The sequence below is a fragment of the Ailuropoda melanoleuca genome, chromosome 1 (genome assembly GCF_002007445.2).
Source record: "Ailuropoda melanoleuca isolate Jingjing chromosome 1, ASM200744v2, whole genome shotgun sequence".
Lineage (NCBI taxonomy): Eukaryota > Metazoa > Chordata > Mammalia > Carnivora > Ursidae > Ailuropoda > Ailuropoda melanoleuca.
The window spans coordinates 14,141,715-14,165,535 of NC_048218.1; the positions used below are offsets into that span (position 1 = coordinate 14,141,715).

A 23,821-nucleotide genomic window follows, 5' to 3' on the forward strand; every position below is an offset into this window, starting at 1 on the left:
ATATGTGGTGGGTGAAGTCGTAACCCTTAACGTGTACAGTAACAGTCAGGTGACAATGTCCCGAACAGATTTCAAATGACAATGTCCGAACTTTTAGCTCTGCTTCCCAAAGCTCATGCTCTTTGTGTGCTCCTCATCTCAGGGAAGGGCGTTGGTGCTGAACAGATTACCTAAACTGGAAGCCTGAGCATTATCCTTGACATCTCCTTCCTCCTCACTTAACCAAATCTAAATCAGGAAAGCTCCTTCTGGATGGCTTAACTCAATCCACCTCTGTCTATCCTCATCCCTGAGAGCAGATCCTCCATCCATTTACTCAAGCATTACTCTATTCGCCTCTTGCCTGTATCACCCCCAACCCCATACAACTCTCCAAGCTGTTTTCCACATTGTGAGCGTAATGACCTTACTAAACCACAAATCTGATTATGTCAGATTTTGAGTAGCTGATGAGGAGAAGGAGCGAACAGTCAAGGCAGAAGAACCTGGAGACTGTGGATAGAAAATTAGAAACAGAAGGATCTTAAGGAACATTGATCCCAGCTCCTACATCTAACAGTGGAGGAGTCTGAGGTCCAATAGGTCAACAAAAGTGATTTGCCCAGCAGATAAACAGGCACAGAACAAAGGTTTCTTGCTTCGTATTCAGTTTTCCCTCACTGTACTCTATACCCCTTGATGTCTAGAACTGTGCTGTCACTCTTCTTACCTGAACCTTGAAAACAAAATTTAGTCACTTATTTTATTATTATCACTCAAATTAACAAAGGACATATAAAATTGGCTTGGGAAAAATAATAGGCATAAGCATGATTCAAATATTAAGTTCAACAAATGGGCTCTTAGTACCCAGAGAGGAGAACCATGTTATAATTTTGAAAACAGCATCCCCACAAAACAATCTACTCAGTCTTGGATTACATGTGGATATGAACCAGCTGATGGGCTTTAACCATAACATAACATAAGTGGCAGCAATCAAGACTAGTTTATATTAATTCCGTACAAACCACGTTGACTCTCCCTTTCCTAGAGAATGAGCTGAAGGACGCTAAGTTTGTATTTTTGTCTGCTACCGTTTGGATATTTTATTAAAGGTATAGGCAGGGAGGCAGTAAACCACACGAAACACAGAATTTACTTATGCCCCATCGCTAACATCACCTGCGTCCTTCTCTGGGAAGGTGGGCCACAAAGCACACGTTCAGTCACAGCCAGAACATGCAATAGTCTTTTAGTCACTTTATGATTAAAAAAAAAAGAAAAAAAGTATCACATTTCATGGTGTCAGAGAAGAAATGCTGCAGGACCATTCTCCCAGGCATAGAGAAATCCAGAAAATGAGCCAAGGTGCAAAGAGGAATGTGATTTCCCAAAAGGCAAAATGAGCTTTTTGTAAACTTTGTGTTCAAAACTCCTCTCTCAGAGGACTTGAGTCAATGTCTTATTTTATCCAAATTGGTTTTCACTTCTGCAACTATTATTAGAGTTGTTGAGTTTTGCTTGTAAGTGTTGTGGATCCTGTGGTTCCCACGTTTTGTCAAAAACAGAATCACCTGAAATATTTCTGTGGTTGAGATGTGCAATGAATTTAGCTGGCTGTTTGAACACTTGCATGATTCTGCTAGATTTTTGTTCTGTCTTCCTGCTGGTTCTTGTCACTCTTTTCTCTAATTCTGAGCATGGTTAAGGAAAGAAAGGCAAAATAAAAGTCTATTTTTAGCCAGTAACACCACGCATGACTAACTATGTACTGTATTTGTGACTTTGGACAGTTCTGTCATTGCCAATTCAGGGACCACAAATTGCCACTACAAAACAAAAAAACCTTCCATTTTATATTTTTTATGGCCCCAATTCACACATGGTTATATATAATACTTGTCTTTTACTGAATGTTTGGATTGCTCTTTCTCTCTCTCTTTCTTATTTATTTATTTATTTATTTAGTTGAAAGAAAGAGTGAGCAAGAGAGAGAGAGCATGAGCGGGTGGGGGGGTGCAAAAGGAGAGGGAGAAGCAGACTCCCCACTTAGTGGGGAGCCCAAGGTGGGGCTCAATCCCAGCACCCTGAGATCAGGACCTGAGCCAAAATAAGATGCTTAACTGACTGAGCCACCCAGACGTCCCACGGATCTCTCTCTTTCTTTCTCTCTTTTCTTTTCTTCAAATGAGGAAAATTGGAGAATACTAGTACGTAAATATCAGCAATATCTTTTTAGGGATTTTCATGCTATATTTTCCTAAAGCCAACCAAGATCATTCATATGAGTAGAATGAGTATGACTTGGGAATCAAACATGAATAAGACAAGCAAGAATATCTAAAACTGTAGGCCAGGAAGTGGTTTCGGGAGTGAGACAGAGAGAGAAAAGGGAAACAAAGATTGTACTGCCAGGAAGACTAACTTCACTGCTATTTTTGATTTTACTTTGAAATAATGTATGTATTTGATTTAAGCAGTTTCTGACCATACATTCTGGTTCATTTCTGAATCATATACATCCTCTCAATTTCCCAGAAGAGTCATCACATCTTGTTCACGATTGAATAAACATGGGTTAATGAATGGATTGATGAATGAAACTGTAAGTTGTGAAGAGTCACAATGTAGTTGGGGGCTAATACACAGGCAGAGGAAACCTGCTTTGTGATTTAGAACAAAAATATTAAAGTCTCTTAATGACTCCATTTCCTCTCATACCACCTAAGAAGCATATAAATCTATTTTAAAAATTGTTTTAAATGATGGTTAAGGGTTGTGGTGTTACTATCTTGATTTTAGATCGCTTATGTAGGAGCAGAAGGGTAAAGCCGTGAGTATCTCACTTCAGTCATTTGGCTCTCATCACTAAATTGGCTGTATATGGTGATAAAGAACTGCCCCAATTCTGTTGGCTTGAGCAGAGATGTAAGTAGCATGGTCAAGGTGACTGACTCCAAAAGAGAACAGTGAAGCCATTGTGTGTCCTCAGTAGGCTCCTTCCCCAACATCCTGGGGAGATTCCGGTCTCTATTGCTGGCTGGAATGCAGCAACACGTCATGGAGGATTTTCTGGGGCTGTTGAGGGAGACTGTGTAAACCCTATTTTGACATTCTCCACTTTTTCATGGTGTGCACCAGACAGGAACATATGGTTCCAAATGTCTGTGGCAGTTGTGTAGAGGACACAACAGATAGAGTTGTTTTATGTTGAGAGTATTCAAAGAAGGGGGAGGGGAATGCAGGATGCAATGAATTGGCCACAGGAGAGCAGAGGCCTTCGATTTCAAATCACCTATTGTCACCAGAGAAGAAAAACTGAGAGAGTTAAAACATTGATAATGTCTACTGCTGTGAGGGAAAAAATATCCCCATTGATTATCGAAGAACTAGTCAATGACAAAAATCAGTACTACTCTAAAATTTTCAGTTGTTTGTCTAAGTAATTTTATAGAATGCAGGTATTTTGTAGTAGTAATTTACAAAGGGCTTTCACTTTGAGGATTTTAAAAGATAAACAGAGAATCCGTTCATAAACTGATATGGTTTCCTATGTGAATTTGCAGCTCAATAATTTGTACTGTGGTTGGAGAACATTTGTTTACCCTGCCCTGGGATAAATATCCAGAGAACTGGGCTCTTATCTGTTCTTTCCTCAGTATGTAGCAAGCTTTTAGAGATCATTTCATCTGCCCCAAATATAGGAGTTGCCCAGAAGTAATGCATTTCTGTTTTCACTCATTTGGGATTTAGCGGCTTTTTATGACTGAGGTCACCCCACTCTCACCTTGCTATTATGCTATGGATGATTCAAAGGCAATTAGTGCACAGATTTGGGGGTGCTTCCAAAATTGACTGGCCTTGGATAAACTCAGACACTTGAATCAAGTGATGTCTCACAACATGCGTGACTTCCTGAATGAGGAGATATATTACCTTCCTGAAGTAGGATATCACTTGCCATAAAGAAACAGACTATCAAACAGGATTCTTGTGACTGTGGTCTACCTTGCGTTGACCAGAACACTAAGGATAAGATTAATAGCCCAACTCTCAGAAGTTGTAATTATCTAATAATTATGGGCCAGCTAAAAAAAAATAGCAGGGTAGATCAAACATCTAACTAGGTTGGAAAATGGCCTGAGAAATATACTTCCATGTCCTCTCAGATGCAAGCAGTGACAGGAATTTAATTGTTATTAGTTAATTTGGGAAGTGATTCTAGGAAAGATCAGTATAGGACTGGTGGTATGAGACAGGGAGGGAGAAGATAAAATATGCCTTTCCTAGCATGTTATCACTGCAGGCACTTGGAACGAATCCCTTTGGGGATCTCGGGGAGAAAATGTGGAACACACCTCAGAGTTCTCCCAGTGGATGGGGGCTACTTCCAAGGGCGTTGACTCTCTGGTACTAAGCACAGGCCAATCTTCCAAAGTCAAAAAGAAAGAAAAACAGAAAAACAGCCCTCAGGAAGAGTCGCAGCTGTTTGCAGGAAGCCCTGCTCACATGCAGAGGTCACCTCTGAGAGTGTATGGGTGGGGCATGGAGAGCATCTGTTCCTGCAATGTACACTAAAAGTTATAAAATAAGTGTTTCTGGATAAAGGTGAAGGATGGAACACAATTCCTCCAGAAATCTTATTAAAACTGCACTACCGAGACTGGGAGAAAATACAGCCATTGAGGATTGGAAACCTACCTGGCCAGCTCGAGAATGCTAAATCTTAAATCAGAACTGCCAAAAAGGAAGTGCCAGCTTGCTCTTCAGAGTAGTGAAGTCCCATGGCTAAGAGCGGATAACCTGGTGCCCCCATACCCCGGGGACCTGGGGAAAATGCAGGGCTAATGGAAACAGGATTGTTGGAAGTCTCTTTAAGCAGTAGTTCCATCCAGCACTGGATAGTTTCCACTCCCCACCACCCTCATGTAAAACTGAAAGCATATTCTCTGAGAGGGTAAAACAGAGGCTCTCTGGACATGAGGATGCCCGACTGAACTAAAGTCATAAAAACAGTCTCGATTGGGAAATTAAGCAAACAGGTGCAAACAGAAGTTAAAGTCAGCCAGCTTTTCTATCAGTGGCCTCCCAGTTCATAGACAGACAGACCCTTACTCTCAAGAGAGGGCACCAGAAGGAGGGGCACATTGGTGCAGCCACTGTAGAAAACAGTACAGAGGTTTCTCAAAAAAGTAAAAAAAGAATTACTGTATTATCCAGTAATTCCACTACTGGGTATTTACCCAAAGAATATGAAAACACTAATTTGAAAAGATATATACACCCCTATGTTTATGGCAGCATTATTTATAACAGTGAAGTTATGCAAGCAACCCAAGTGTCCATCGGTAGATGAATGGATAAAGATATATATACACAATGGAATATTCCTCAGCCACAAAAAAGAATGAAATCTTGCCACTTGGCAACAATATGGATGGATCTACAGGATATAATGCTAACTGAAATAGGTCAGTCAGAGAAAGACAAATACCATATGATTTCACTTATACGTGGATTTTAAGAAACAAAACAAACAAAGAAAAAAGAGAGAAACAAAATAAAACAAAACAAAAACAGATTCATAAATACAGAAGACAAATGGATGTTTACCAGAGAGGAGGTGGGTGGAGGGAATGGGTGATTAGATGAAGGGGATTAAGAGTACACTTATCATAATGAACACTGAGTAATAAATAGAATTATTGAATCACTGTATTGTACACCTGAAACTACTAGAACACTGTACATTAATTATACTGAAATTTTAAAAATTTAAAAATTTAATTAAGAAAAAAGAAAGTCCACCAGAAAAGTCTTCTCTTGCAATGTAATCAACCCAAGAGAAAACTCTTAAATATACTCCTAGATTCTTAAATATACTGACATCAGAGTTTCCCTGATGTCATGTCAGTTTCTTCTTTATCAAAGCTTAGAACCCATAAGCTTTGCTTAGTTTTGCTCAGAGGTTTCAACCAGCATTCTGGTCCCCTACCTTAAATATAAACAGACAATAAAGGGTCATAGGATATTTGAGAAAGTTTCCACCATGGACTAAAAAACACAGGAAAAAAGGCATCTTGAAAGTAAGAGAGACTATTTAGGGGAGATAATTCCCCAAGAATACCCTCAGAAGGTTAAAAAAGATATTGCACCTATGAAACAAAAATATTTTTAAAAATTCAGAGAAAAATATCACTCATAATATAAAACATAATAGCATAAATAAAAAAAATCATAGAATGATTGAAAAATAAAGTTGAGAAAATGTCCCAGAAGGATATACAAGTTGACAAAGAGAGGCACTAATGCAACTAATGGGTACAATATCTGAATTTCAGAAAGAAAGATCTTGCAAGCACTTTTACTAGGAAAGTTATTTGAGTATGTATTGAGGAAAATGAAGAAAGAAAAAGAGAGATAGACAGAAACAGAGACAGAGAGACATAAAAAAGGAATAAGAAGAAAAGGAGGAAGAGGAATAGATAGTATTCAAAGCTAAAACTAAATCAAAAACACCAGAGATGAAATATAGAAAAAAGGAAAAGAATCTCCAAGATGATGATGAAGGTGGTATTCCATCCCAGAGGGACACTGATCTGCATATTGATGGCCACCAGTCCTGATGAAAGTAGTGTTAATTCAAAAGATAGCCATGTAGAGGGCTGTCACTACAATTGCGTCTGATATTCTATCATTCTTTTTATTTCACATAAAAGAGCTTCTTGACCACTTGTTCTACCGAAATGAGAGAATAAACCAAGGACTACATGTAAGTAGTGAATAATTTGGCCTTGCCTAAAGAGAGGTCTGGCCTTTGCCCTGGGCTTGGGGAGGGAGTCTATGTTATATCTGACAGGCATGTCCTTATTTAGGGAAGAAACTAGCCATACCTGATAATCTGAGGGTTGAGGCTGGCCATGGCAGAAAGACCAACCTTATGATTTAGGGTAAGGAGTTTGGCTCACATGATATCTCTTGAACTGGAGAGTAAATTAATCATGTGGATAATCAACCAATCAACTGATCATGCCTATGTAATAAAACCCCAACAAAAACTCTAGAGCTCAGGTGAGCTTTCTTGATTGGTAATATTCCATGTATATTGTCACATGATGATGGCAGGAGAATAACACATCCTAACTCTGTGGGGTGAGGACAACAGAAGCGTTGCATTTGGAACCCTCCCAGATTCTGCCCTATGTGTATATTTTTTGGGGTGATTTTAATCTATATCCTTTTCCTATAATACTCATAACTGTGAGTAGAATAGCTTTTAGTAAGTTCCGTGAGTCTTTCTTGCAAATAATTGAGTTTGAGGGTGATTTGGGGAATCCCTCAAACCTATGGTTGGTGTCAGAAGTGAGGAAAGTCTCAGGGACTGTGTCCTTAAACCTGACATTTTGGCTAACTCCAGACACATGAGCTCCAGAAAACAGAGAATGCATCCCAGGAAAGGAAAGACAGGAATAACTTAGATTTCCTTCCTAGACAGGGAGGAAAACTGCCAAAATGACAGCTGCATTGAAGGCCAAGAGAGCCCAGAACAAAGAGCAGGGAAATGGAGGTTTCCATGAGAGATGTCTCCAAGGGAATATACAGAAGTACAAGAACATTTGTGAAAATTGGATAGGGAGGCTATTGGAATCTATGTAAAGGAGATGATACAAAGAAATCAAGACAATTAAAAAACAACAACAACAACAACAAGACAAATAGGAAAAACAAAGAGTAAGAGGAAAATGTAATCACAGCTCAACTGTGCAGAGTTTAATATAAACCCCAAATAGTGATTGAATCTGAAATTTTAGTACAGTAAAAAGAGGAGAAAGGGAAGCTAATGGGATGATGGTTTTAAGGAGTGAACATTTCATACACCATGACAGGATGATAGATAACACTCCAAAATGATGAAACCAGCAAGAACTAGGTGTGTATATTAGGTAGAAATATGGGATGTGCAAATGCTAGACAAAACAGCTGAACAAGTTGGAGAGGAGGAGCTTAAAAAGCTGTTGTATTGTTTTTACTTAGTACTATCTAACTTTTCGAATTATATACGTGTATTTCTTTGATAAACAAAAATAATAGTCTAAAAATACACGACTCTTCTAGGAGGAGATTATAAGGAGAGAAATTAAGCCAAGATATAGTAATTAGAAACTTGGTCTAATTTATATGATTTAAATATAAAGAAGCTTAGTGTGTTCTGTTGTCAGGAGACACAAATTGGAAATCCTTAAGGAAGGGTGGGCTGAATAAAAATTAGAATGTTGTAATAGTTATGAGCTCCAATTCAGCTGTTTAAAAGCAATCACTAGCTCTGTAGCCCAGGTTCTTAAGATTTCTGTGAATGTATTCAATCATTCCAAAACAAATAATTTGAGTTTATGAGATTGCTGAAAATAATGACTATTAAAACATAATATGGGGATGCCTGGGTGGCTCAGTCAGTTAAGCACCTGATTCTTTTTTTTTTAAAAGATTTTATTTATTTATTTGACAGAGAGAGACAGCCAGCAAGAGAGGGAACACAAGCAGTGGGAGTGGGAGAGGAAGAAGCAGGCTCCCAAGTGGAGAAGCCTGATGTGGGGCTCGATCCCAGAACGCTAGGATCACGCCCTGAGCCGAAGGCAGACGCTTAACAACTGCACCACCCAGGCACCCCAAGCATCTGATTCTTGATTTTGGCTCAGGTCATGATCTCAGGGTCCTGAGATTGAGCCCCAGGTTGGGCTCCATGCTCACCAGGGAGTCTGCTTGAGATTCTCTCCCTCTCCCTCTGCCCCTCCCCCTGCTCACTTTCTCTTTCTCCCTCTCTCAAATAAAGAAATTAATTTAAAAAAATTATGTAAAAGCAAACTTTAAGCAAACTTTGCATACATGAGTTACATGCACAGGATACACCATTTTATACCTCCTTTCCTGAACTGAGATTTCTTGTCATGTTTTATAGACCTCTTGACATCCCCAGCAGTCCAAACCAATCAATCTATAAATATTAAATGAGCTTTGATTATGTATCAAGAGTTGGGGAAAGTCCTGAATGTGCCCAGAACCCCAACACTGTATGCATAGATCCTGCCCTCCTGGTGCCTGCAATCTATAAGGGGAGGGAAACATAAACAGATGAGTAAATAGTTAAAATGGCTGACAAATGCTGAGAAGGAGAAATACAGGGCGCTAAAAAAGAATCAAATGGTTGCATGAACTTTTCATTTTGGACCCAAGGAAAGTCTCTCTGAGTAATGAGATGTGAGGTATGAATAATCCTTCATTAGGAAAAGTGTGAAGAAAAAAGAGTGTTCAAGGTGCTGAGAGCAGCTTGGGGAAATGCCCTATGACATGAAGATGTGGACGTGAGTGAGGGCCAGCAGAGGACCAGTGCAATGGGATCCAAGCAAGAAAGTTCCACATAATGTGCCTGGAAATGCAGAATGGGGAGGATCACCAGGGGCAAACACAAGGAGAAGGTGATATGCAGCCTGGGTGTTAAGGACTCTGTCTTACAAAGCATGTATCTGCCTAGGTAAATAATGACAAATGAGTATAGGTAAGAGAGATGAAGCCAGAACCAAAGGTTTCCTGTCAATATTAGAGTAAATTCTCAGATCTTTGAGAAGCTGGTAAGGATTCCAAAGGACCTGGGCTCTGCTCACATTCCCCATTTCATTGATGCCACCCTCTCTCCAGCTCACATCTGCCCACTCAGGTCTTACTTCAGACGTTTTTATGGTTGAGACCTTCCAACAACAGAGCCTTCGCCCCGCCTGGATTGTTCTTCTTCCCCTTCAGTAACCCAGCTACTTTTACAAGGTGACCTACGAAGGCTACTTCCTTGAAACTTTCTTAAGGTCTTACTCCAAAGCAAACTCCTCTTTTCAAATCTATCACATCTTGTCACTTTCCTTCAGGGAAACTGCATTCTGTCTCTATGGCTCAGTGTCCTCTTCTGTAAAATGAGGGTATTACTATCAGTGACCACCTCAAAGGGTCATGGTGACTCTGAACTGTAAACCACTAAAAATAGTGCCTGGCATGTAGTAAGGGCTTAGTAAATGTTAGTTATCATTTGAAAGAAGCCGGGCACAAAAGAATATATATTGTATTTACATTAAGTCTCAAAACAGGCAAAATTAATCTCTGCCATTGAAAGTCAAGGTAGAGGTGATTTGGGGGCAGGAGTGGAAAGTGGCTGAGAGATGCCATAAAGGTTCTGATAGTGATTTGTTTCCTGTTTGGATTGTTGATTACATGAAGGTGCTCACTTTGTGATAATTCATTCTTGAGCTCTGCACTTAAGATTTGTACCCTTTGTACTTTAAAATTTTCAAAAGTCAGCTATCATCATCATCATTATCACCAGCATCATCGACAACATCCATCATTGACATCATTTGTAACTCTGTATTTATTTGCAGAAATGTTTACTTGACTAGAGGCTCCATGAGGGAAAGAACCAAATCTATTCACTGTGTCTCTAATACCTAGTACAGTATCTGAAACAGAACATAACATAAGCCTTCTGTGTCACTCATCTATTCAAAGGATCAGTGACTTCCCATTCCACTCAGACTGAACATCAAAGCCCTCACAACAGCCCACAAGTCCTTAGTGGATCTAAATACCCACTATCTCTCTGAGTTCATCCTTACTGCTTCTGTCACACTGAGGTATATTGGAAATAGCTAGAGCTGGTAGTTGTGTGACATTGTGAAGATATGAAATGTCAATGAAGTATTCCTTTTTAAGTAGTTAATTTTATGTAAATTTCACCTCCACTAAAAGAAAAAAAGTGGGTGCTCTAGCACTCGACTGAGTTCAAATTCTGGCTCTGTCACTTTGTTGTGTAATTTCTGACATGTCGTTCCACATTTCCGTATCTGCATTTTCTTACCAGTAACATTTGCAGAAGAGGAGTACTTACCTTGCAAGGTTGCTCTCGGTATTAAGTACATTAATACTACAAACAGAGGGGCGCCTGGGTAGCACAGCGGTTAAGCACCTGCCTTAGGCTCAGGGCGTGATCCCGGCGTTATGGGATCGAGCCCCACATGGAGCCTGCTTCTTCCTCTCCCACTCCCCCTGTTTGTGTTCCCTCTCTCGCTGGCTGTCTCTATCTCTGTTGAATAAATAAATAAAATCTTAAAAAAAAAATACTACAAACAGAGCCTAGCATATAGAATAAGCACAAAATGAATAAAAACCATAAATGTTATTTTAAGAGAAGGCTTATCTACTCTATAACCAAAAGGGAACAGAGATGAGTTATGAGCCCTTCCTTTCTAAAAATAGCTTTCAGAACTGGAAGGAGAAATGGAGAACATTAGTCCCCATTGACTTTTACGCATTAGTCTACTTCCTGTTACGGTTGAGGCCTAAAGAAGCTATGTGACTTGACCAAGAGCAAGTGAGCCATGGTGGGAACCCAAGTCTCATGACGTCTGAGTGCCGAGCCTGGATCTTTTCTTCTTTACTCTTGGAAGAGCCTCCCTTATGCATGGAGGTAGCCAAACACCAACCTGGTTCGGAGCTCCACCTGACTGAATTTCTTTACACTCTTAGGTTGTATAATAGGATATAAAGATATGAATAAATAAGACATTTTTGTTTTCCTTTCAAAGATTTCACTGCAGTTGCTTTCCACAGTGCTTTCACAGAAGGATCAGTGTTACTATAAAAACTGTAGTAAAATTGTTAAGGTGTGTCATGATAGCCACAGTGTTGAAGAATGAAATGATCGGAGAAAGCCCTACCCCATCTCACATTTTACTGACATATGAAGAAACACATGTAAGTTTATACCCCAGTTTTGCTCGACACAGTGTAGTACATTAATGAACTGGAGATAACACTAAGCATAAACTGATCTGTGTAGGAGATTTGAATAAAATCAAAATAGAAATTTGTCTTATTATTTGGTTCAATCTTACAAATATGCACTTATGAATTGTAGGATGCATGGATTATGTGAGATCACTCATTCATTCATTCATTCAATGAGCATTTATCAAGTTCCCCCTAAGTGCTAGGCAAGTGCTAAGTGCTGTGGTTTTAAGTAAAAAGAGTAGTCTGCTATCACTGAGTTTATACAAAAGTAAATAAATAATTAGTTGATCCTGATCTTGAGGGAACTAAGCAGGCCATTGTGAGGGAAATTAATGGGAGCAGCTGACTTAGATTCAGAATGAATAGAGAGAGGCCAATGTGGGGAGAGGGACAGTGAAGAGTCTACTGTAAGAGACCAGAGGGAGGATTGTAGGGATTTGGATGAGTGCAGCGGTTCTGAACCTGGGACGATTCTGTACTTCATAGGACATTTGGCGATGTCTACAGACATCTTCTGGTTGTTACAATTTGGGAGGAAGGTACTACTGACATCTAGTGGACAGAGTCCAGGGAACTTGCTAACCATCCTACAATGCACAGGACAGCCTCCACAGCAAATAATTTTCTCACCCAAATAGCACAAGTTTTGAGGTTGAGGAACCCCACACTAGTATGGTCGCCATGGAGATACAGATAAAAAGATTAAAGGAACGTTTTGGAGTTAAAACCAATACTGTATGAAAATGGACTGGATATGGGAGGAAAAGTAAGCAAGAAATCCGGGATGGCATCCTGAGTTTACAGTTTTAATAGTTTGATAGCAGGTGTTGTGCATATTGAAATGAGAATATTTGGAAGAGGAATTGGGGAGAGGGCAATGCTGGGGCACAGAATCACCAGTCTGACATGTTGGGTCACAAAGAGTAATTAGAATCGGCTGTGTGAATCTAGAGTTCAGAGGCAAAATCTGAGCACACGATAAAGTTTGGGAATCCTTGGCTAAAAGCATTTAACATCTTAGAAACATATGACATTGCCTAGGGAAAAACGTATAGATAAAGAAGTAGCTTAAAATGAGGATTTTTTAAAAAAGATTTTATTTTATTTATTTGATAGAGAGAGAAAGACAACCAGCAAGAGAGGGAACACAAGCAGGGGGAGTAGGAGAGGGAGAAGCAGGCTTCCAGCTGAGCAGGGAGCCCATGCGGGGCTCGATCCCAGGACCCTGGGATCAGGCCCTGAGCCAAAGGCAGACGCTTAATGACTGAGCCACCCAGGCGCCCCTAAAATGAGGATTTTATCCTAAATCAGGTACGCATTCCTACCAGCTCTAAAAGTCATGTGATCTTTTGCTCTCAGTGCCCTGGGTAACATTGTAAGTATACTCAAGTATACTCACTACATTCTGAAAACACAGTTTTCATCTGAGCTCCTTAGTTTATTTTAAGCTATTCTTCTTTGTATCTAGCTATCTTCTTTTTTTCGTATCTAATTATCTTCTAAAAATTAAGTAATCGTAAATGGATTAGTATCTAAGTATGTCATCGGCTCTCATAGGGAGCACAATGCTGCATGTTACTGTACCACTTTCTTATTAACCACACGGCAGCAATGTAAGCTTGAGGTTTGGGGAATGGGAAAAAGACAGTATGCATTCAAGGGGACATTTTTATTCTTAAGAGGGCACTATAAAAATGTGAATCAAAAGTGATTAACATAGTAATTTTGAGCAAAAATAACTAGATGTGTATATACACAAAATACAGCCCTTCTAAAAAGCACAAAACAAATGAACAGCAGCTGCTGATCACTCATGAGTAACTCGACACCATGAGCCTGTGTACATGAGCAATGAAGGGAAGCATTTTAACAAGGAAATACATTTTAGTTTTTAGCTTTACAGAATTTTACAAATGATACTGAAAAGTGACTTAAGTGTGTCAAGTATCCTTTGAAAAAGCTACTTTAGGAAATGCAATCTTTCTAAGATCTCTACCCATCAAAAAGGAACTGTAATAAAAATAATAAAAGTAATAAAATTTCCTTAAATAGTATTGAACCAAGTACTATGACTATATGATTAATTGAATCAATATTATGAACTCATTTCCCACCAATGTATTTTAATCTCTACCATATGAGGCATATTTAAACTAGAAATATATGAGTGGATTCATTTAACCAAAAAAGTAATTACCACAAATGAACTAACTATCCTGTGTAACAAGATCCTTGGAAAATACATTATATATAGTAGTTAATACAATCCTCCAATGGCCCCACTGTGTTATGATCATTTTTGTTTTCCAGATGAGGATATCAAGTCTTAGAGAGTGTGTCAGTCAGTGTGTAATCAGTCAGGCTACAGTAACAAACAGACCTCAAAACACAACACTGGCTTGTTACTGATTTGTCACCAGTTTGCTGCTGGTCTGGCAACTGTTCAGAGCAACTCTTCTTCATAAGGTGACTCTGGGATCTAGGCTGATTTCATTTTGTCATCTAGAACCTGTGGCTTTCAGAGTTACTCTGCCAGGAGAAGAGTATGCTGAAGGGCCATGTGAGATCTTTCGCTGCCTTCCTTTTCACCCAGAGATGGCACATACCACTTCCACTCATATTTTGTTAGCTACCAACGGTCACATGATTACACCTAACTGAAAAGGTACAGACTTTAATGTGCCTTGGAAGGAGAAAAATGGATATAGATAAGCCCTAGCAAGCTCTACTACAGGGAAATAAAGTGACTTAACCGAGGCTACAAATCTGGAATTAGGTAAAACCAGGATTCAAACACTGTTCAAAAGTTGACCTAACTCTAGACTCCGGGTTCTCAAGACCTAGGGAAGCAATCTTTACTGTCTTTTGGCCCTGGATGTAACAAAAAAAAAAAAATAGACAACTGAACATACTTAGTGCAAATCTTTAGGCTTCAAAATAATTCTGCTAACAATCTTTATATTTATTTTCACTCTAAGTACTTAGTAATCACAGATAACGACCCATTTTTGAGCTTTGAAGCATCACTCCCTCATCAAATCCTTCCCAAACTCCTACAATGAAGTTAAATTTCTCCTTTTCTTCATGCACAAGGTACCATTTTTTGTAACTCATCACACTTCTTCACTATCTCTGAGTTTCATCATGGTAGCAGCCAGATTCTGACTGTGTCTTCAGGGCTTGACACGATGCTTCCCACAATGTAGGCACTTAATATACACTGAATGAACCAGTGAGTGAACTTGCTTTCTGAAGCAGGCCATACCATTGTTTGATACTTTCCTGACTTAGCAATGCCCCCCTACACACACACACAAATTGGGTGACATATACTCTTCTTACAACTTCCATCCAGCCTTCTTATTTTTCTTATTTCTTCTCACTTAACCAACACTAAGACTACTTTCTCTTAATATAAGAATTCTCCAATGTGTTCTGCTTTGGTGACTCTCATCCCATCGTATCCAGAACTAGGCCCACCACTTGAAGTATGAACTGACTACCTTCCAGGGCTGGGGTTATAATCACCCTTGGAGGACAGGTGGTGCATTTTTGCCCATATAGGGACTTCAGTAAAAAGTAGTTTCTGCCACCACATACAAGGTACTCAGGTATTTGGTGAATGAATGAATGAATGAATGAATGAATCTTAAGATGAATTAGATTTGTTTTGTACTTCCTTCCTATTCTAGGCTGGTATGTCTGTAGACATGTTTTTCAAATAGATTGACTCAGTTTAGGTCGGTCCTCCAAAATCCATACTTGGGGGAAAAAAATCTCTATGAATGTTAACGCACCACTAGCAAACATTTATATAGAACATTCCCCAGGAAGCTCAAAGGAAATTAAGCCAAAATGATTAAATACTGATGATTTCCCCAGGGAAGTGTCCTTGTCCTTCTACTGAGAAATAGTCTCCAAACCTACATAGCTAAAATAGCCCGTCTTCCAGCGTTCAAACGTGACAGTCAAAAGAAATCAAGAAAAAGAGTGACGCTGGAAGCTGCCCCTTTCCCAGTTCTGCATCTGGAAATGGAAGCAATTTTACAAGAGATTATCTCGGTTCTGAATGAAAAAGAAGCCACTCTAATCTTAGAGTACTGGAGGTTTCAAGGATCCTTCTTCTCCTTCTCTTCCTTTTCATCCTTGTCAGAGTTAAAACGCTCTGCTATTCTCTGAAATACTGGCCTCGGAGAAGGCGATTCTCCATCTAGCGATGGGAAGAGTCCTAGTTGGTCATCTCCACGACCCCCTCACCGGGACACGGGGGACATTACCAAGGAGGCCCCTCTGCCACTCACAGCCCACAGCGGAGACTGCCTCCGTTCCGACCAGTAGATCAGATTTTCTCGGTCTCGAGTATGCAACACTCAATCGACTTTCCAGCAGCACAGCGCAAAGTTGAGGGAAAGGGAGAATGTGCGTGCGTGTGTGCGTGTGCGAGTGTCTGGATCAGTGGTGTTGGGGCGGGCAGTAAATCAAGGGTGGGGCCAGCGGGGGGGGGGGGGGGGAAAGNGGGGAGGAAAGCAAGGATTGAGAGAGGCAAGAGCGTGGCTCCGATCCCAGTTAACCTGCAGGAGCCCATCCTGCTCGCTCAGAGCCCCTGCACCAACTCACCCAGTACCCTTTCTCCTTCCTCCTTCTCCTTCTTTCCCCTTTTCCCCTCCTTCTCTCGCTGGCCCCTCCACCTACCCCCCACTTTCCATCTGACCAGAGGACGAATGAGGAAGACCTGCCCGCAAATTGGGGCAGCAACTTTCCTCAGCTGGTCTCTGGGTTCCAGGAGCAGGAGCGCGCCGATCCTCCGCGGTCTGCGGCCCATGGAGGAGGAGGAGGAGGAGCGGTGATGGGCTAACGGCAGAAGCCAGGAGCCCCGAGCCAGCCCAGCGTCGCCAGCCAGCTCCGCGTTCCCACGCCCGCTCCCTCGATCTCTGTCTGCGGGGAGCGTGCAGGGTGCCGACGCCGAGCCTCCCAGGGAGGATGAGGCAGAGAGCCGGCCCGGGCGGGCTGCATCTCGCCGGCGTGCGGCCGCGGCTGGGTCTCGGCAGGAATTAAGAAGCTGGGAAGATGGAGCGCCGCGCACTACTCGCCCAGCCCCGGCTCTGGACCAGGGACGCCAGCTGGGCACTCGTCTATTTCCTCTGCTACGTCCTCCCCCAGACCGCCCCGCAAGTACTCAGGATCGGTGAGTGAGCCCGGGGGAGCGCTCCGGGCTGCCGGCTCGCGGGACCTAGCCGCTCCCCGCTGCCGGCGCGGGCGCGGCGGGTCCCGGGGAGGCAGCGCGCGCCGGCGCAGGGGCAGAGCCGGCGGTGGCGAGGGCAGCGCGCACGGGAGGTTCCGAGAAAGGGGAAGCCGCGTCACCGCTGCCCTCCTGGCGAGTGCTGGGCTTCCCCACGAGGAACGGTTGGCGGGTTTTTCAATCCGGGCTCCAGGAATGCGGACAAGAGTGCAGGGGGCCAAGCTCGCCGGCTGGGGCACCCTACTCCAGGCGCGGGGTCGCGCGGCTGCAGCCAGTTGCTTTGGACGCGGAGATGCTCTCTCCGGGCGTCTGGGAGGACGTCGGGAGGTCCAGTTGCACAGCCCAGGTCCCTAGCAACCCAAGTGCCTGGTACTCGCAGGCATGTCCAGATGTCAGGAGTAAAATTCGGGTACCACAGGGATTCCCCGGAACCTGGTAACCCCGAGCTTCCAAGTTTTTATCCCCAAGTTGGGTTCTTCTACATGGAGCCTCCAAAGTCTGGAGGGTTCCACCAGAGTGGGGCAGAGCCCAAATCTGACTCTGTAACTAAGAGTTCAAGGAGTGGCGAGGATAGTTAATTAGCATCGAGAGCAGGCACCTAAGTGTGGCACTTGATCCCCAATCTGCCACGCCTGCCTGCCACTGAGAATGATCCTGTCCCCGTCAAGATAACTCCCTGGAAGACTCTGGACTTCTGTCTCAGGTGGAATAAAAAGGGACTGGAAGGCTGGATGTAGGAACCCTGGGGCAGCCTAAGAGAGCAAAGGGCAAGGACAATAGAAGAGTTGGAGAGGGGGGTATCTGCTAGTGCCTAGACCTACAGACAGAGTACCCACCACCATGGTTGAGTGGAGGCACTGAGCAATTTCTAGGCTGTTTGATGGGGAGGGGGGCGTTCAAAAAGCTCTTTGCCCTCTTTAATATTCTCCCTTCCATACTAAACCCAATTTCTATTCCCTTAGTCTCAGGTTGTCCTCTCCCTTCCCCAATGAATTGTGCTTCTTAGGGACACAAAGAGAGAGCCACAGGTGAGGCTCAGACACCCCATGTGTCTCCCAGCTTCTCCAGTCTCCCACTTGAGGTAGCCAGAGTGAAGTCCTGAGCTCTAAGGGCTTCGAATTCACACTCTTTCCAGGAACACAAGAATGTGCACAGAACAGTGCAAACACTGGCCAAGTGATGCCCCCAAGCAGCTGAAATTTCTCAGTCATTTTATTGATTCCGGCCTGCAATTAGCAAACCTCTTTCCAAAGATTCAGAAACTAGTTCTTGTCACTCAACATCACTATTTTGTTAAAAAAAAAAAAAAAAAGAAGTTACTACTTTGAAATGCATTTTCTCCAGGCACGTAGGATCTAATTTTCAAGAAAAGATACCTTTTACTAATTTTTACTGCAGATATATTTTTCTAAATTATGGATAATGATAATGTGGATTTTTAGATCATTTAGACTGTCCATTAAAAGAGTTCCAAAGTATTCTTTTCACACACACACACACACACACACACACACACACACAAATACCAGTCATAACTAAAATATCTTTCGCCTTCGATATGTTCTAGCCTTAATATCTTGATTTTTTTTTTCCTGGATGCAATCAACCCTCCATGATCCAATAACAAATTTCTTTGAACAATACTAAATAAGTGATGAATGTGTGTTACAATTTCCAACACTTATTAACTTAACTGGTGTTTTCTTATACCTTATATATTTTAAAAGAGACAAAACTAGACATACTAGAAGAGGGCATGTCAGCCAATAGCCCTCCTTCTTGTACAACAAACTTAAGGTAGCATTTTCTTCCCCTGCATTCCCCAAGTCTCAAGGAATTCCCAGAAGGAGTGGAAGAGGGTGTTTTAAAACATATTTGTTCACAGATCTGAGTATTTATCCAAGCAATTATGCTCATCCATTTAAAAGTGGTTTTCAAAGTGAAAACATCCCAACATGATTCACTGAACTTAAAATATATGGTACAAGATAATGAGATTTCCTTTTTCTAAATGGGAGCTGAAATGCATCAAGTAAAATTGCATGGCCTGATGCTGTGTATGTGCAGTACAAATGTCTTAACTCCTTCTGGCTCTGAGTGACCTGTGGTTGGCCTGAGCACTAGCCTGTATGTACCTCAGGACTATGCTTACTTTTAAATGGACATTTCAGCACCATGGAAACCAGCCTTGGCTCAGAGGAAACCTGCCTTTCTACAGGGAGTTTCTTATGTCAGCCAGGTCCAACATTGAATACAAAATATCAAAGGAGTTAGGAACTAAGCAAGTGTGTGAAGTGTATGTGTGTGTGTGTGTGTGTGTGTGTAGGGAAGGAAAGAGAAGAATTGAAATGCATTCTTTTTCATCTTTCATCTTTTTTTCCTCTTTCCCACAAACCATGAACTATCCAACCAACCAACCAACCAGAAAAAGGGGCTCTTGATTATTGACTTCCATGTTTTCCAGTAACTTAAAATATCCAAAATATAGCATTAATCTTAGGCACTTTGCACTGTGTTTATATAAAAAGTCACTTGAATGCTTGAATGAATTAATTAGTGGTCTACTTTGCTTGTGAGTGTCTTCTTATTCTTGAGCTACTGAGGAAAGTGAATGAAAGGTATAAAATTTAAGATAAATTCATGCATGCTAAATATTGGAGAGGTCATTTAGCATGCACATTTGCATGATTCTCACACATATTGTGCATATCTGTTGAAAAGTTTAACCAACCTCACACCACAGCTTAGAGACATGAAAGGGGTCCTACAGGATAGAGGTGCTCTAAATGTTACCACTGCACTCCAGAAGTTTCCCAGCACCCTGCATGGAAGAGAAGTATGACCAGCTGCTGGAAATCCCCTAGGGGATGCTGAGTCTTCCCTTCCTCTCTGTATACTCCAGTGTACCATGACAACCAGTTAATCTCTGCCCCCCTCCCAACACCACACACACACTTGAGCTTCAAAGTCACATGGCCAGCCAACCAATAACTAATAGTTACAGCTGGGTCTGGGTGACCTGAGTAGACAGTAGCACACCACCATTAGTGGAAAGAAAAGAAAAGAAAAGAGAAAAGAGAAAAAAAAAGAAAAGGAAAGAAAAACAATGCTATGTGCATATGTAATTTCTGGGACAGATGTATCCTATTTCTAATAATAATAATCATAACAGAAAGCTATACTTACATCCTATATTTTTACATATTATCTCAATATACACAGTCATAAAGGTGGTGGTAAAAGGGTAAAGTTAAGAGTTAAGTGGTGGGAGCCAGGCTTTCTGACACATGATTTGTTGTCACAAAGCACAGGTTTGGGTCCCCTTTCCAAGACTTACTAGATAGGTCAGCGAGAGTTATTCAATCTCACCAAACCTTCATTTTGCATCTGAAAAATCCAGCTAAAACAATTGCAGCCTCGCAGCGACATTGGTAAGAGTACACGGAATAGAATACGGAAGTGCTTGGAGCAGTATATGGTTACATTAGTTGCATTATAATTGCTTTATTGTTTTGTTTTTACTTTTTGTTCATTATTGACCTTTTAGTCTGAGCAAGGACTCAGTAGTAAATGTGGTATATATCTGTTACACATTTCATATTTCTGAGCCTAAATCTGTTCTCCTGTGAATTAGCCATAATGATATCTTCCTTTCCTATTTCACAGGGAGAGGATTAAATAAACAATTTTTGTGACTTGCAAACAAACTACTAAAAAGTGTATTACTATTATGCGATTAATTATAGCATGTAAAGAGAAATATTGTGGAAATTTATACGAATAGTGTGGAAAGTTAAATGACAATATAGTTGTCCAAATGCTCTTATTTTCTTAAGAGAGATCCAAATGGATTTTATTTTAATTATCAAGTTGGTCATAACATCATCTTTTAATATTTAATTCCAAGGATCCCCAAAGTTGCAAGCTTTGTTGTATTCGTATTTGTTTGTATTTTTGCTTCCGTGTACAAAAACTCACAACTTTATTCTTTAGTCACAGATCCTTTCATCATTTTAATATTCATTCTTCACTCAACAAATATTTACTACATGTTTACTCCCCTACCATGAGCCAGACATAATTCTCAATGCAGGACATACAACAGTGAATGAAACAGACAAACACATCCTACCCCTTGAAACTTATATTCTGGTGGTGTACATTTTATGTAACTACTGAAGTTTTTCATCAGACCCAATGCAGACTTTATTTTTTCATTCCAAATGTTATTCTCAGAGAGTTTTCAGTTCATTTCTGCCATTGGTTTATTACCTCAATGACATAGTCAACATGGAATAAGTTCAAGTCCCCAAATGCACAGATGACACACAGAGTGGGTTCATTCTGCCAAATGGGGAGCAGAAACTCCCACCTTTGTTTGGGGAGATCTGTTTGGCCTCAGGTAGATTTCACCCAGACAACGCAGGGTGATAACTGTCCTAACATCAACTTGAGAACGCCACCGGTCCTTGAAAAATCTGAGAGAGAAACTGTCTTTTAGCATGATGAAAAGAGAGTGCCTGGCTAATGCGAATATATTTCTGCAAATGAGCAGCTCTTTTACCATATTATTTTATCTGCATCATTCATCTTTTTCTTTAATATTGATTTTGTAAGCCCAATGTTTATACTACGTTAAACGGGAACTGTGGCTACATTTCCTATATGGTTTCTAATCTCCAGTTTTCGATGAAAACACCGTGACTTGGTAGCTTTGCCTAAGTTCAAGTGCTAGTTGGTAGAAATGCCAGAATTTGAAGCTAGCCATTCTGTTCTCAAGTTTCAAGCTGCTTGCATTAAAGTATGTGATGTTGTGTATGGACTTATCTATGCAGTTACATAACTGTTTAAGCTGAAATCAAATATAAGAGAGATGAACTGTTGCTCTTAGTGATTCAGGGGTAACCACATAAATCAAGGTTAAAGTAATTTATATTTGAGTATATTTTAGGCAATTAGCAAAGAGGAAAGATGGTATTATTATTTGATTCTCCATAATTTCTCTTTAAAAAGGGGTTAAGGAAGGCAATCTAGTTGGAGGGAATGCCTTGCTCCTGAATGCCTAGCAAGCACACCATTTTTAATTAGATTGTACACTTCATTGGAATGGTTTTGAGGGAAAATTGATGGAAATAGTCTGGTGGTGGTGATTTCCCATAGCCTCTCAATGCTCTTCCAATGTTCCACTGGTAATTAACCATATAATCTAGAAGATATCATCTATGTTCTAAAATTTTCCAGAAGTTTTGTCTCCTAGAAGAAAGACTGATGGAGAACTCCAGGTAGAAAGAGATTCTCTTTCCTATCCGCCTTTTCCTAATTGGCTGACCTTGAAAAGCTTACTAATGTGTGTTTTTTGGGGTGTGTGTGTGTGTGTGTGTGTGTGTGTGTGTGTGTGTTGTTAGCCAGAGAAGAAGAAATAATCACAAACTCATGGGTTTGTTGCAAAGATGAAATGTGGTATCATATGTAAAGAGAATGTCATGTGGTGGAGTTGACCAAGGTACCTCCCTCTCTTTCTCCCTGTGAATGAACAGGGTAGGAATTTTGTGCTCTAGAATAATTTATTTGTGTGGCCAACTAATTGTGGAGAAATGCTGTCACTTAGAGATTCATGAGGTGGGTTTGTATATTAAAGGCTCTTTGTGATTCTACACAAAGGAACCTGTTTCTTTTTCTAAATCCAGTATCTCCTCCATTTTCATTATCAGAGGACTCTTACTTGAATCACAGCTCTTAATGTCTCACTGAACTCTTGGTCCTCAGAACAAATCTGAGGAAACACTGGCCAATAAAACCACTGAAATCGTCAGTCCACACATCAGAACTCACATGACCACACATCCTGCTGCTTCTTCAGTCTAACCAAAATTCTGTCCACTCTACCTCAGAACTCTTTTATAAAGCTGTAAGAGCACAATTGACTTTGAACAACACACAGGTTAGGGGCACCAGCCCCTGTGCAGTTGAAACTCCTCTTGTAACTTTCGACCCCCCCAAAATTTAACTTCTAGTTGTCTACTGTCAACTGGAAGCCTTATTAATAATGTAAACAGTTGATGAGCTTAGATTTTGTAGTTATATGCATTATATACTGTATCCTTACAATAAAGTAAGCTAGGGAAAGGAAAATGTTAAGAAAATCATAGGAATAGAAAGTACATTTACAGTACTGTACTGTATTTATCAGAAAAAAATCTGCATATAAGTGGACCCGTGCATTTCAAGCCCATGTTGTTCAAGGATCAACTGTACATTTCAGTGTTTAGATACTTGTTCTCTGTTATACTGAAAACATTTTTAAAACCACATTACCTATGCTGAAAGATATATCATTCTTATTACTGTGAAATGTGATATGGGGACATTTTCCTAATTTTTTTTCACTAGATTTGCTTTTTAACATGATTTTAAATGGAAAAATCATATTAGGTTTATAATATATTTTCCAAGAATATAATCTGTAGTAAATTAAAAGGCTATATTTAAAGTTCAACCTACTTATTTCTTTTTAAATGCATATCTGATTTTTTCAATGGTTAATTTTTGTGGAGAAATGGAAACATTTAAAATAAAAAGAAAGGTTTACCAGATGCATAAACTTCATGAGTTTGTCTTGATTTACTGCTGAGATCAAGTTGTCACATCAAATTGGAAAAACCTATAATCTGATATCATCAACATTATAGTATTAGTAATAATAAGTCAAATGGGAAAAATGGTTTATCCCGGAGGAGTAAACAAACAAACAAAAAACAATAAAGAGGTAAA

The 23,821-nt window shown here is 40.6% G+C and overlaps 1 protein-coding gene across 1 annotated transcript in view; it reads left to right on the top strand.

Annotated features, from left to right (window-relative positions):
- The first annotated feature begins 16,563 nt into the window (after positions 1–16,563).
- GRIK1 (glutamate ionotropic receptor kainate type subunit 1) overlaps positions 16,564–23,821 on the top strand; it is a 340,717-nt gene continuing 333,459 nt past the window's right edge. Inside the window, exon 1 of the mRNA XM_002924137.2 lies at positions 16,564–16,996. Coding sequence (XP_002924183.1) covers positions 16,879–16,996 — 118 coding nt within the window. The 5' untranslated portion in view covers positions 16,564–16,878. The remainder of the gene's footprint in view (positions 16,997–23,821) is intronic.